The 14,426-nt window shown below is 40.2% G+C and overlaps 1 protein-coding gene across 1 annotated transcript in view; it reads left to right on the top strand.

The window, feature by feature from the left end:
- The window catches only part of MARCHF1 (membrane associated ring-CH-type finger 1), a 524,379-nt gene that overhangs the window by 416,215 nt on the left and 93,738 nt on the right, over positions 1 to 14,426 (top strand). The window contains exon 6 of the mRNA XM_082260062.1: positions 1,540 to 1,687. Coding sequence (XP_082116188.1) covers positions 1,540 to 1,687 — 148 coding nt within the window. The remainder of the gene's footprint in view (positions 1 to 1,539; positions 1,688 to 14,426) is intronic.

The raw sequence follows: 14,426 nt of genomic DNA, 5'->3' as shown, positions 1-14,426 counted from the left end.
CCAGGACACACTTCTGGAATAATGCACAATATACAGTATATATAATTAATTAAGGTTTCAGATGTAGTGATGGTATCATCAGTTTGGTTTCAACAGAGTAAACTTATTTCTTAGGAGCACCTGCTTGTATATGTCGTCTTGCAAATCTACTAAGTCAAAACAAAGCTGTTGGTGGCACAAGATTACTTATTTTGGAATGAACCAAATCGATTAGGCGCAATACACTTCCTTTGTCAAACAAGAATATTAATATGCATATACAGTAAAATATATCACTGGTATAGAAACAGGGGTAAATGTACTTCAGCTGAGAGCACCAGGTTTCTAAGGACCAAGAAAAAAAAAACTATTCTGCAGGTTGGTTAACTGGTTGGCCACCACATATGAAACCAAATACATTTACAAAAACACTGTCTCATTTTATTTAGTTAGATTGAAATTCAGTACATAAAATAGGCGTATCTTTGAGCTCCTGCTGCCAGGCTTTTAATCACCTACTGCACATCGGATGTAGCAGGGCATGCCTAGGACGGGAAGACATCAGGACACAGTCACTGATGCATTTCCTCTCTGTGAGGGCTTTCTCAGAGAGGTTGTGGCCTGAGTTCATCTGACTATTGTCTACTCGATTTATAATACTGGGATTATTATGGATTTCACTATAAAAATATAATATTGATAAAGAGGCATGTCTGGTAGGGATAATTTAGCTTTAGATGCTTTTAGGAGTGTATAGTATTGTATTCATGTGTTGTTGTTTTTTTTTTTGCTAGTTTAATTGATACAGAATTTCAATGTAACTAAATAAAATTAAACAATGTTTTTGTAAATGTGTTTTGTTTGATATGTGGCGTTTGGCTCATTCTTTTCTCTAATTTTGCAAATTTAGCTAAGGTTGATTTCAGAAGTTGTGGTAAGAGCAGACACAGTTATTATTGATTTAAACTAGCATGAGTAATTATATAGGACACCATGCCCTGTTTTGAAGTAGTCTAAAAGCATGGCTTGCTGTCAATCTTAGTAAAAAAATTGTGATTTTAAAAACATAGCAAATCGGATGTTTTGTTCCAGAAAGGGTAGCAAGGCCATTTTAGTATGTAGGTTTGATGGACCTATATTGTAATGTGGTGCAATTATGGAAATATATAATGGAAATATAATGGAAACAGATCATTGACTGACAGCCTGTGACTTTTCACATTTGGATCCCTATGGAAGGTTCAATGGTATGTAAGTATCCAGAGAGCACCTTTGAGACAGTTCCTCTTCAAATCAAAACTAGAACCTTGACTAAGATACATCTCTGAAGGCACCACTAAGCCTTTTAAATTTCACTTGTTTTGGAAGAAATATATGGTCTTTTTTTAAACGGTAATAACAAAAAATTAAAAGATCCAGCATAATCACTGCGGCAAGACTCACATGTCATAATAACAAAATAGTTAGAAGATAACATATTCTGTTCAACCAGATATGGCTTGTTATCTCTTAACATTTCAAGTCATAGTAACTGTCATTTTTCCTTTATTTTCATTTCAGTGGGAAAAGCTACAGATGACAAAAAGTGAGCGGCGGAAAATAGTCTGTTCTGTATCATTTCACATAATTGCCATTACATGTGTAGTATGGTCACTATACGTGCTGATAGACCGAACAGCAGAAGAGATCAGGCAAGGCAATGACAACGGTAAGATTTTTTACATGCCTTTCAACTGTGATACTAAACAGTAAGGTAATGCATAGCTTCACTTTTTTCCTGGAAAGACATAGCAGAATGCAGTATGAATATACTGTGCCCCTCAACCAAGAGAAGGACTTTATATGGGTAAAAATAGTTCCATTTTCTTTTGTTAAATCCCTGGCAAACACAACACCAACTCCATGACACTGTGTCTCCCAACGAACTCAACAACAAATACCTTTTTGCAGTTAGCACAGAAAATATTTTTTTCTATGTGTACAATATAACCTATAAATACCAATAGCCATATCCAACACAATTATGCTCAAAGTAACTGAGTAATCCTATAAAGCTCATCATAAATCTGTCCTTATCGGACTACGCTAATTCGAAAAGTGATTGACTTCTAGGATTCACTGAACAATCCACACACCTATTGCTAATTGCTCTCACTTACTGAACAAACAAATGTTTTTATAGATAGACAGACAGACAGACAGACAGACAGACAGACAGACAGACAGACAGACAGACAGACAGACAGACAGACAGACAGACAGACAGACAGACAGACAGACAGATAGATAGATAGATAGATAGATAGATAGATAGATAGATAGATAGATAGATAGATAGATAGATAGATAGATAGATAGATAGAAATAGATATTGTATGTGAGTTTACTTCTTGTCTATACATTGAAATGAGGTGTTGCTCATAGGAACAGATAAAACGAACACTCACCCAAGATCAACCTACCATAATAGGTCACAAAATAGCAGAAGCCCCAAAACATATTTGCGGCAGAAGGTCTGGGGTTTGAAGTTCTTGTGCTATTTCTGCATACTTAGCAGTTTCCATCCACAGACAGAACTTGGTTAATGACATTAGGCCTATTTGATGGTTGCCATCAGCTTCCCCTATTGTTGGCTGTTAAGGGGTTGAGCACTTGTGGTAAAGGATAGCTCCTTAGACACCTAGGATCAGTGTTGGATTAAACTCTGTGGAGGTCCCTAGACAATTGAAACCCTGGGGCCCCCTCACAGGTTTCTGGAGGTTTCTCAAGCGAGCACTCTCTTGGAATAACATTGAACTAAGTAGTGTACATGTTGGCCGCTAGATAGAAATGACCATCACTACTGTACATTACACAAACGTAGGTTGTACCAAATGTCTGACAGCTGAAAGAAAATGAGCTTTTAAGAGGCAAACTGTAATGTGAACCTGATGGATTATGTACTTTAGGTTGTTATTTGGTACAGTACAAAAATACAGTATTTTCTCTATAGATGTAAAGTTTTTGATACTTTGAATTGATTCACTTTTTCTATCTGTAAACAATTTAAGAAAGCTTTATTGTAAATTTATTTTAAGATCAAATCAATATTATTTTGATCCATTGTCTGGGGGCACTAAAATGGCATTGGGCCCTTATGCTGGTGCCTACTCTGCCTCTTTGGTAATCTGGTACTGCCTAGGTTAATGTGATTCACCAGCTATACCTAATGGATTTTTAAGTGCAATATATTTTTTTTCTCTTTAATCTTATTAAAATGTTCTTCTGTTCTTATCCAGTGTACTCTGTTTTTAATATGTTGTTGTCAAGCACATTAAAACATTTTTAAGCCTTCTAGGAAAGAAATGGCTCTTCTAGGGAGAGAAAGGGAGAGAAGGGGCTGGCAACATTTAGATATACAGTATTTTCACAAGAAAGTCTGATCCGTGCTGAAAAATTAGCAAAATTCACTTGCATATTACATGATATAATAAAAATTGTAACATGATATTTCAGTGATGTAGTATAAAACCAGTAAAAAAAAATATTCCTGGTCATAAGAGGGATCTTTTTCATAACTATCATCAATATTACTATCCCCAGCAGATTTACATCTTATGTTTCCACTAAATCCACTATCACTAACTCCATGGCAGAGGTTAGTAAAAGTGAGTCAGAATCTGACTGATTGCTTTGGGCAAGGCTGCTGTGTTTCTTTTCAATACCTAGCCTTTCTTTTCATACAAAAAAAAAAAAAAACAGTGTATTATAACATCTTTCGTTTTTGGAACCCAGAATACAGATCATTTATATATACTTAAATTTACGATTTTCATAATTTTTTTTTTCAAGGGCACTGCACCTTCTCTTCTTCCCAAAAGATTATTCTTTGCTGAGATTACACAGCTGTTGCTGGCATGCATGCTATAATTAAAAGTGAATATTTCTAAACTCCCGTTTTGATGTTGCCCTCCTGCCATAGCCAACATACTGCAGCAACAATATGTAGGCGGACTCAGATATTAAATGCAATTTTTTCCAATCCTTTAGACCAGTGTTTCTCAACTCCGGTCCTCAGGGCACACTAACAGTCCAGGTTTGCAAGAAAACTGAAATACGTCCCAGGTGATATCATTTGCTGCTCAGTGATTGCAGTAATCTAGTCTGCATCTCCCCAAGGTAATGCCCAAAATCTTGCCTGTTAGTGTGCCCTGAGGACCGAAGTTGAGAAACACTGCTTTAGACATCCGCTGTCCATGTTCTGGACATGGTCGCATTCACAGATGAGAATAGAAGTATCAGGAGACTGGTTTGCTGATAAAGATTTATGCATATCTGAGCTTTTGCAAAGATAAGTGTCTAGTCTGTGTCTGCAGTTTGAATTAACAAGGTCAAGGGTTTCTTCAGAGCTCAACTCCAGCCATAGCATTTTTCTGTTTCTGACCATTGGACAGAGTGAGGTTTTAATCACTTAATTTTTCAAACCTGTATACTACTTATGGGCCAAAATAAAATGTTATATTTCCTTTTATTTGATGACAACATTGTCAAAAGTTAAGATAATGAAAGAATACACATTAAGGGGGGAATTAACAATGAGTCTTCAACACAAAAAAAATAAAGCAGGACCTTTGTTAATTAGGAGTGATCATCTTTCCGTTCTGCCATGTCTTTGACAGGCAGCACAGAGAAAAGAAGAGCTGAAGCTGAATGCTTTGATCTTTCTGACTGTCTCAGTCAACCCCCGTTCAGCACAGAGCAGGAGGGATGAGGGCATTTGTTAACCTTGAGGCTCTGCTCATGAAGTGTAATCACTGCACAAGCAGAGAGAGGGCTCACATCCCATACAAGAGGTCACACCAATCGAGAATCTGTTTCAGTTTCTCTTTGGAAAACTGCTGTATTCCATCTCTTTATTAGAGGCACACTCTAAAATTGAAACTGGCACAGGTGGCACAGATAGACTTGTAACAATCTAGGTCTATCTGCTTAGTTGATGTGGCACACACTACTCCTGACAGTTTTCTGAGAAATTATATTGATATAGGAAGCTTAGTTAATACCCCAGATTGTTTTTTAAGACAAGCATGGCTTTTTCTGGCAAAATGTTTCTGCAAAAGGTATTTTATTTTCTCTGATAACTATAGACAAAAAGGAATGTTACTGTAGATAAGTGTGCAATTTTTTTCTTGATTTTGTCTCTTTTATAATTACAATCAATCTTTTTTTTTCTGGTTACAAAAGAAGGAAAAGTTATTTGCGAATGAGTAAATAACCAAATTTTTAAAAACGAAATAAAGTTTAGACAATAATCAAAAATAATAAAAAAAAATTGAAACTAAAAAAAAAATTGTCTGCAGAAAAATAATAGCTCAGGGGAGAAATATAATAAGGAGTTAATTGGGACTAATTATAATTTAAGTTATAATTATTAAGGGATTACATATAAAAACATTTTTTTTTCTTTTTTTACTTGTAAAGTTACTTTTAACTGATGTAATAATCAGATTATGGACCTTTGATCAACATATGAATGAGATAGTGAATATAATGAAATTATGCATTGTTACTTTATATTTGCTCAGTGACACTTGTCCAATGACACTGCATTTTGACTGTTGCTCCTGCTATATGATTCATAGCAAATCACTTACTTTGAACATGGAGGAGCAAGAAGTAGGAATCACATTCTAGAAACCTTTTTGAAGTGTTTTAACACATATTTCCTACCTCCCAATTTCCTCAGGTGCTTAAATGCTGTTTGTGTCCTTGTGCTGACAACTGTAAAAGAAAGTAAGGAGACACAGAGAGCAATACAATTCTCACAGAAGTACTAGAACCTTTTTTGCTCAGAGGAAGAAATTAATTTTTATAACTGCCTGTGTCCCCATGGGGTGGGGAATGCAAATGTGGCACCCATGAAACTGAAGGAATTGGTGGTGGTGGTGGTGGTGGGGGCAGGGGGGGGGGGGTCCCTTATTACCTGTCAAACAAGTAGAAAGAGGGGAAAGATCACTTAAATAGGGACACTTTTGTAAGGGTTTAATCATTCTCCTAATGAAAAGTAAAGCTTGATTCCCATATATTTTAACTATATAACTTCTGTGTATACTGTACTAAAAAAAAAACAAGAAAACTGTATCTGAGGATCTGTACTTTACTTTTGTATACAATTCTTTTAGTTGTGTCTGAAATTTTATCTCCCAATAATTTTCTCATACAGCTGTTCACATGCATAAATAATATATTGGTCTAAATTCTAATGGCTATTTAGCTCTCATAAGCCTTTATTTCTCATGAATTATTTTTTCCACAAGTTATTCTATTTTTACCGGAGATGGTGTTATTTTCTGCTCTTGTTAACAGACACCTCGTAAATCCTCACAGAAGCCAAAACTTATATTTAAATAAAATATTGCAAAATAAAATAATATAAACATGGTAAAAAGTGTTGACATGGTTAAGCATCTAGCAAAACGAATAGTAAAATAGAAAAAAGCCTGTGCTTTCACCCCAAAGTGCCATTCTAAAAGGTTTATCCACCTGGAGAGCCTAAAGTGCAGAATTAAAATTAATTGGTGCATATCTGAATGCTTGACAACTTCAGAAACTCAATTTATGCACTTGGTAAGGGCCAATTCAGGGCAGCATAACACCCATGTTTTGAGGCTAGATCAAGCTTCTTTGTCAAGGAACACATCGTGACATAGAACCTTTTACAGCATTTAAAATGTATGTTATTTTGCAACTCCAACCTGCAGAGTCAAAAATGGCTGTGCTTATTCTTGACCTGATAACATATTCAGTAACCTCAATTTCCCTAAGTAAAGAGGTAGAGAAATATTGACAGTGCCTGAATATGCAGTGTAAAATTTGAACAAAACTAAAAAGCCTATATCTAAAAAGGTACATTTTAGTATAAAGTATGAAACTATAAAAGGTATATTTTCACCTTGTGTGTCTTTTGGAATTCTGTTTGGAATTAAATGTAGATATGGGCAAATACCTTTACCCAAATTCACAAGGTCTATAAATTTTATATGACATTTCACATTTACTGTTTTGTGCCGAATTCAAAAGCTGTCAGTAATTTCCTGTGGCCCTCAATTCCTCTCTATTATAAACGGGGGTTACTCCAGTGCACAATGCATGTCATCTCAGCTCTACACATCAACAGATCAAAAATACACTCCAATCATTTGTTGGTATGTGGTGTGCTCCACAATAACCTCTGTCAGTCATAAAGTTCAATAGAGGACCACAGACAGAGACCTAAGTCTCCATGTACACGGGACGCTGGAAATGGCCGTTTAGGAGCAGTTGGGCGTTTTTTTCAGAAGCCCCTGAACCCATCTACATTTTATCTTATCTGTCCATGTACACAAGGTCGTTTACAGTCATTTGCAGGCAGTTGCGTTCAGGGACTGTTTTTAGAACGCAATTATTTGCGTTCGAACGTGTGTTTCCCGGCGTTTTTCCATTTTAAAGGGGAATCATTTTTTTTGACCTCTAGGAATGGTTCTAAACGCAAACGCCGCTAAACGCCCGCTAAACGCGGGTACAAACGCGACCGAACGGACGTTTCAAACGTCCTAAAAATTCCAGCATTCAAAGGGACTTTTAACAACGTCCCGTGTACATGGAGCCTAAAGGTGTCAAAGTGGGTGCAGGAGAATTCAAAACTTCATATGAATAATGCTTCAGTAATGCTTCGACTGGGAGTAGATATTGAGTTAAAGAAGTTTCTAATAATAAGATTGAGGCTACTACTAGTAAACTTTTATTGAATCTGTTGACTTAGTACCTGAAACTAAGCTAACCTCTAAGATAACTTTCAACAAGGTCTTCTTGTTAGGTTCAGGTTTCCTATCTCTGCAAAATTTCTACCTAATATCACTTAACCTTCCTAGCGGTATTCCCGAGCGTGACTCGGGGTTAGATTTTAGAGCCAAAAGCGGTAACCCCCGAGCCACACTCGGGGTAGCGCTAGGAAGATCGCTGGATGCTGGAAGAGGTTTTACTTACCTTTTCTCCGGGATCCAGCAATGAATGTGGGCGGTATGCGGCGGCGGAGCTTCCTCCCGATCGTCTGCGAGCCCCCCGGCTTCCGTCTCCGGCGACGTGACGTCCGCCGGGGGGGGGGGGGTGTGGAACCGGCGGCAAATTCAAATGTAAAACACACCAAACACACTGATACCATTCAAAATAAAATAAAATCACATTACATTGCCCCCCAGTGCCCTTTCCTGCAGTTTTACTGTACTTTTTATGTAAATATATGTATATATATATATATATATATATACACACACACACGTATATATATATATACACACACACGTATATATATATATATATATATATATATATATATATATACATATATATATATACGTAATTCTTGTGAATGAGCAGCCCAAACCGACTGTATACATTATATATATATATATGTATATATATATATATATATATATATATATATATATAATATATAATAAATGTATACAGTTCTTTTGGGGTGCTCATTCACAAGAATTACATGCAAAATAATGGTACCGCTTTCAGCACCTAAAATCCAAAAGAATCATACTGCCAGGGAGGTTAAAAAAGGCACCTGTAAAAAAAATGAAAAACAAAAAAGCATTATATACTTACCTTATCATTATCTTCTGTGTGCACGGGAGACATCATGCTCCTGCCAGCAAGATCCCAAGAAATGCAGAGGAGCAGAAATCTTGTGAGCAGATGCTCTTACACTGGACTGAGTAGTCGTGAGATTTGGGCTATTCATTGTTCCCCGAGAAGCTTGCTAGAAAGGTAGGAGACCACATCTTGTAACGCAGAAGATAGGGGAAAGGTAAATAGATACGTTAACTTTTTTCCTTGCAAGTAAGAGGAGACCTAAAAAACAGACATTTCATTTTACTGCAGGGTCCACTTTAACAAACTATTTTAAGCTGGCCATACACTAGTAGATTTTTGACTATACATTTGATGATTTGACAAATGTAGTTCAAAAGCATGTATTTGCTTTTACAAATTATTTTGTTGAAGAAAAATTTTCCATCTTGCTTTTAAAATTTTCTAATTACTGCAGTTGAAAGAAAACATAGATTTGACCTCACTAGTGCTTAGAAAATTGTTGTTAAAGTGAAAGAAACTAAATTCTTCAAATAAAATTCTACTAGTGTTTGGCCAGCTTTACTTAACTATCTACACCTAATACCTCCATCATAATCCAATATCATAACATGACAACACCAGAGCTGCAGACAAAAGTCTGTGTCTTTGCCCATTCTGTGTCATTTGAGCAGTCAGTGCAGGGATTCCTGCTGTGCAAATATTTATAGCTAATTACACATACCACAATTTAAAATTATGTTAAAGTGGTTGTAAAACTGAAGGTTTTTTACCTTCATGCATTCTATGCATAAAGTTAAAAAACCCTATGTGTGCTCCTCCCCCCACCCCCCCCCCCAATACTCACCTGAGCTCCTTCTCAATCCAGCGATGAGCACGGGAGCCTTGGCTCTCCTGGGTCTTTCTCCTTATTGGCTGAGACATAGTAGTGGGAGCCATTGGCTGCCACTGCTATCAATCACAGCTAGTGAGCCAAAGATGGGGCTCAGGAGCAAGCACGCACCAGTGCCCCCATAGAAAACGGCTTGCTATTGGGGGTACTGGTCAAGGGGGTGGAGCCAGGAGCCCTGGCGGGGAAACCTGAGAAGAGGATCAGGGCTGCTCTGTGCAAAACCATTGCATAGAGCAGGTAAGTATGACATGTTTGTTATTGAAAAAAAACAAAAACAAACCTTTAATATCACTAATAAGTAATATTTAGGCCTCATGCACACTGGACGTTTTGGGAGCTGCTGTTAGCAGCGTCAGACGTTTTTTTTTGCAGCTGCAGAACGCCCATCCATGTTATTCTATGGCCTCATGCACACATAGAGCTTTTAGGAGCTCCAAGTTTTACAGCTCCAAAAAAAACCCAGGAACTGTACGTTCTGGAGCTGCAGCGTCAAGCTGTTAAAACGTCTGACGCTGCTGCTATGGGAGCCTATTGATTTGATTGGAAGTCGCACCGCAGGTCGGATCAGGGTGATCCGACTTGCGGCGCGACTTACGCTGTGAGAATCTTGAGGGGGAACTCCACGCCAAAATGGGGAAAAAACCGGCGTGGGGTTCCCCTCCAGGTTCCAAACCAGGCCCTTCGGGTCTGGTATGGAATTTGAGGGTAGCCCCATGCCGAAAAAACAGCGCGGGGTCCCCCCCAAAATCCATACCAGACCCTTATCCAAGCATGCAGCCCGGCATACCAGGAAAGGGGAGGGGACGAGCGAGCGGCCCCACCCCCCCCTGGATCATACCAGGCCACATGCCCTCAACATGGGGGGGTGTGGGTGCTTTGGGGCAGGGGGGGCTCTGCACCCCCCACCTCAAAGCACCTTGCCCCCATGTTGATGAGGACAAGGGCCTCATCCCCACAACCCTGGCCGGTGGTTGTGGGGGTCTGCGGACAGGGGGCTCATTGGAATCTGGAAGCCCCCTTTAACAAGGGGGCCCCCCAGATCCCGGACCCCCTCCCTATGTGAATGGGTATGGGGTACACTGTACCCCTACTCATTCACCACATAAAAGGCAGTGTATGGAAATAACGACAGGAGACGTTTTGGAAAATTTATTAAAAATCTTCATCCGGCTCTTCTTGTCTTCTCCTCTCCGGGGGTCTTCTGCTGTCCGCTCCTCTTCGGGGTCTTCTGCTCTTTTGCTGTCCGCCCTTCTGCTGTCCTCTCTTCTCCTCTCCGGGGGTCTTCTGCTGTCCGCTCCTCTCCGGGGTCTTCTGCTCTTTTGCTGTCCGCCCTTCTTGTGCCACATGTGACACAAGGGGGCGTGGTCTCCTGATGACGTCATCCGGCGGCCACGCCCCTAATGGCTATATAATAAGCTGCAGAGACCAGAGACCGGCATAATCGCCGGAGACGTCGTCGGAGGAGGACCGGAGGAAGAAGAAGAGCCGACAGCAAAAGAGCAGAAGACCGGAGAGGAGAAGACAAGAAGAGAGGACAGCAGAAGGGCGGACAGCAAAAGAGCAGAAGATCCCGGAGAGGAGCGGACAGCAGAAGACCCCCGAAGAGGAGAAGAGAGGACAGCAGAAGGGCGGACAGCAAAAGAGCAGAAGACCCCCGGAGAGGAGAAGACAAGAAGAGCCGGATGAAGATTTTTAATAAACTTTCCAAAACGTCTCCTGCCGTTATTTCCATACACTGCCTTTTATGTGGTGAATGAGTAGGGGTACAGTGTACCCCATACCCATTCACATAGGGAGGGGGTCCGGGATCTGGGGGGCCACCTTGTTAAAGGGGGCTTCCAGATTCCGATGAGCCCCCTGTCCGCAGACCCCCACAACCACCGGCCAGGGTTGTGGGGATGAGGCCCTTGTCCTCATCAACATGGGGGCAAGGTGCTTTGAGGTGGGGGGGTGCAGAGCCCCCCCTGCCCCAAAGCACCCACACCCCCCCATGTTGAGGGCGTGTGGCCTGGTATGATCCAGGGGGGGGGGTGGGGCCGCTCGCTCGTCCCCTCCCCTTTTCTGGTATGCCGGGCTGCATGCTTGGATAAGGGTCTGGTATGGATTTTGGGGGGGACCCCACGCTGTTTTTTCGGCGTGGGGCTACCCTCAAATTCCATACCAGACCCGAAGGGCCTGGTTTGGAACCTGGAGGGGAACCCCACGCCATTTTTTTCCCCATTTTGGCGTGGAGTTCCCACTCAAGATTCTCACAGCGCAAGTCGCGCCGCAAGTCGGATCACCCTGATCCGACCTGCAGTGCGACTTCCATTCAAATCAATCGGCTCCCATAGGGAACCATTGATTTTGAATGGAGGCAGAAAAAACGCTGCTAACAGCTACTGTGGCCAAACGTGCAATAACGCTAATTGAAAAAGCTACTGAAAGCACGTTTTTACAGCTGCTGTTTCCCGGCGTCAAGTAAACAGCTTTGGAGCACGTTTTTATGACGCCCTGTGTGCATGGAGCCTTAAACATATAGGAGCCATTAAAAGTATTTTTCTCTTTTTTTTTTTTTTTTTTTTTTTTTACAAATGCTTGGGGTTTTAATTTAAATTCTTGCATCTGAAACATAATATCTCCAGTTTCCATGAACGTGTTATAAAATGCCCTCAGTTTGCATGTAAGTGCTCTGTTATTCAACTGCTTTAATCGTGCTATAAGTTTGAACTGGAATGTGCATTATGTGACCCTGGATGACAATATAAAGCTCAAATGAACTGAATTCTTTAGGTCTTATTGAACTTTCAAATGATTGTTGTAGGAGGGAAAATTAATAAGTGGTGACCCATTTTTTTTTCTGGTGCAGAGGCTCTAATAATACAACGCAGTTAGTTACTTGAGATAACATTAGATAATACATATAAGATCAACATTTTTAGGTGTAACTTCACCTTCATTAAAAAAATATATAGCAAATAAAACAAATTATATATAATACACAATACAATTGCTACAAAAGCCATATTGTAATTTATTGTTATTATTATTATTATTATACAGAATTTATATAGCGCCAACAGTTTGCACAGCGCTTTACAATATGAGGGAAGTTACAAGACAATTCAATACAGATGGACTTAGAAGGCCCTGCTCGTTAGAGCTTACAATCTTCAAGCGAAACAAAAGGCAATAACTGTAGGGGATGAGCTGAAGGAGAAAAGGGAGTAGAGTGTTAGGTGTAGGTAGGATAGGCTTCCGTGAACAGGAGGGTCTTCAGAGATCGTCTAAAAGCTAATAGAGTTTAGAAGATAATCAAACAGATTGGGGTAAGGAGTTTCATAGGATTGGAGAGGCTCTGGAAAAGTCCTGGAGGCGAGCATGGGAGGTGGTGATGAGGGAGCTAGAGAGCAGGAGGTTTTGAGAGGAACGAAGAGAGCGATTAGGTTGGTATAAAGAGACCAGGTTAGTGATGTAACCGGGGGCTAAATTGTGGATGGCTTTGTAAGTTGTTGTAATGATTTTGAATTTCATTTGTTGGGTGAGCGGGAGCCAGTGGAGGGATTGACAGAGCAGAATAGCAGACACTGAGCGATTGGTAAGGTGGATGAGTCTGGCAGCAGCATTCATGATGGATTGTAGGGGGGGGCTAACCTATGTAGTGGTAAGCCAGCGAGAAGGGAATTGAAGTGGTCAAGGCGCAAGATGACCAGGGAGTGAACTAGGAACTTTGTTGTGTCATTGGTTAGAAAGGGGCGTATTTTGGAGATGTTGCAGAGGTTGAGGCAGCAAGATTTGGACAGTGCTTGGATGTGGGGCTTGAAGGAGAGTTCAGAGTCCAGGACAACACCTAGGACCTTGGCTTGCGGGGATGGGCTGATAGTAGTGCCATTGATTATGACAGAGAGATCAGGGGAAGGGGCATGTGGTGGAGGAAAAGTTCAGTTTTGGATAGATTGAGTTTGAGGAAGGGGTTTGTCATCCATACTGATATATCTACTAGTAAATTAGTAATACGAGAGGCGACTGAGGGAGTGAGCCGAGGGGTGGATAAGTAGATTTGAGTATCGTCAGCATAGAGATGGTATTGGAAGCCATGGGAGGCTATCAGCTGACCCAGAGAGGAGGTGTAGACTGAAAATATGATTATTAAAAATTACCTTTTGTTTTTAATCTGCAGAGATGTAATTTTTTGTAAGATTCCATGCAATATGGTAATCTGGAAATGTAATTTCTTGCTTGTGTGATTGGCTTGTTGATTTCTCCAGAAGATACCCATTTTAGACATCCCCAGCAATAGGAATTTTAGGTTTAGTGAGATACTCCCTGGGAGTTAAATACTTCTAAGGGTTTGCAGACACTCCTATTTTGAATGAGCACCCAAAAGACAAGGTTTTCCAGAGCAACACAGTGGAAATCAACTGCAAAGTTTGTTAGTGATATCCCTCCAGTGTACATTAATCAGCCAGAGAGATTTTTTTAAACATCTGCATGTGATCACTGTGATGATCAATCACAGTGATCACAAGGTACCAAGCCCTCAGATCAGCTCAGAACACTGTGTCTGTGTATTGAGCTGTTTAATGATGGCTTGGTACTTAACACTTAGCAGGTGTTTCTAAACAGCACTAGCTAAATAAAGGGCCACCAATAAAATGCACCCTGGTAAAAATTAGGTTAAAGCTGTGCTACCATAAAATATTAGGACACCTAGAAATGTGGTTTTATGATCTCTGCTGAACTGGAGGGTCAGAAATAAGATTGATCCTCCCATTCAACACATCATGTAACCCAAATCTAATAGATAGACATTCAGAAGCTGTGTAGTTCATAACTGTTGAACAGAGAGCTGGGATTCTGAGGATTCTGGGCACTCTGCCCACAACCAGGCATTTGGTGGTGCCTACTTTATGTAATAGGGGCTACTTTTATGTTAAGGTGAGCCTCCAGAGTTAAA

The sequence above is a fragment of the Pelophylax lessonae genome (assembly GCF_965119305.1).
Source record: "Pelophylax lessonae genome assembly, chromosome: 1".
NCBI classification, from domain to species: Eukaryota; Metazoa; Chordata; class Amphibia; order Anura; family Ranidae; genus Pelophylax; species Pelophylax lessonae.
The sequence above is the reverse complement of the archived record's forward strand: the minus strand, read 5'-3'. Positions and strand labels throughout refer to the sequence as shown.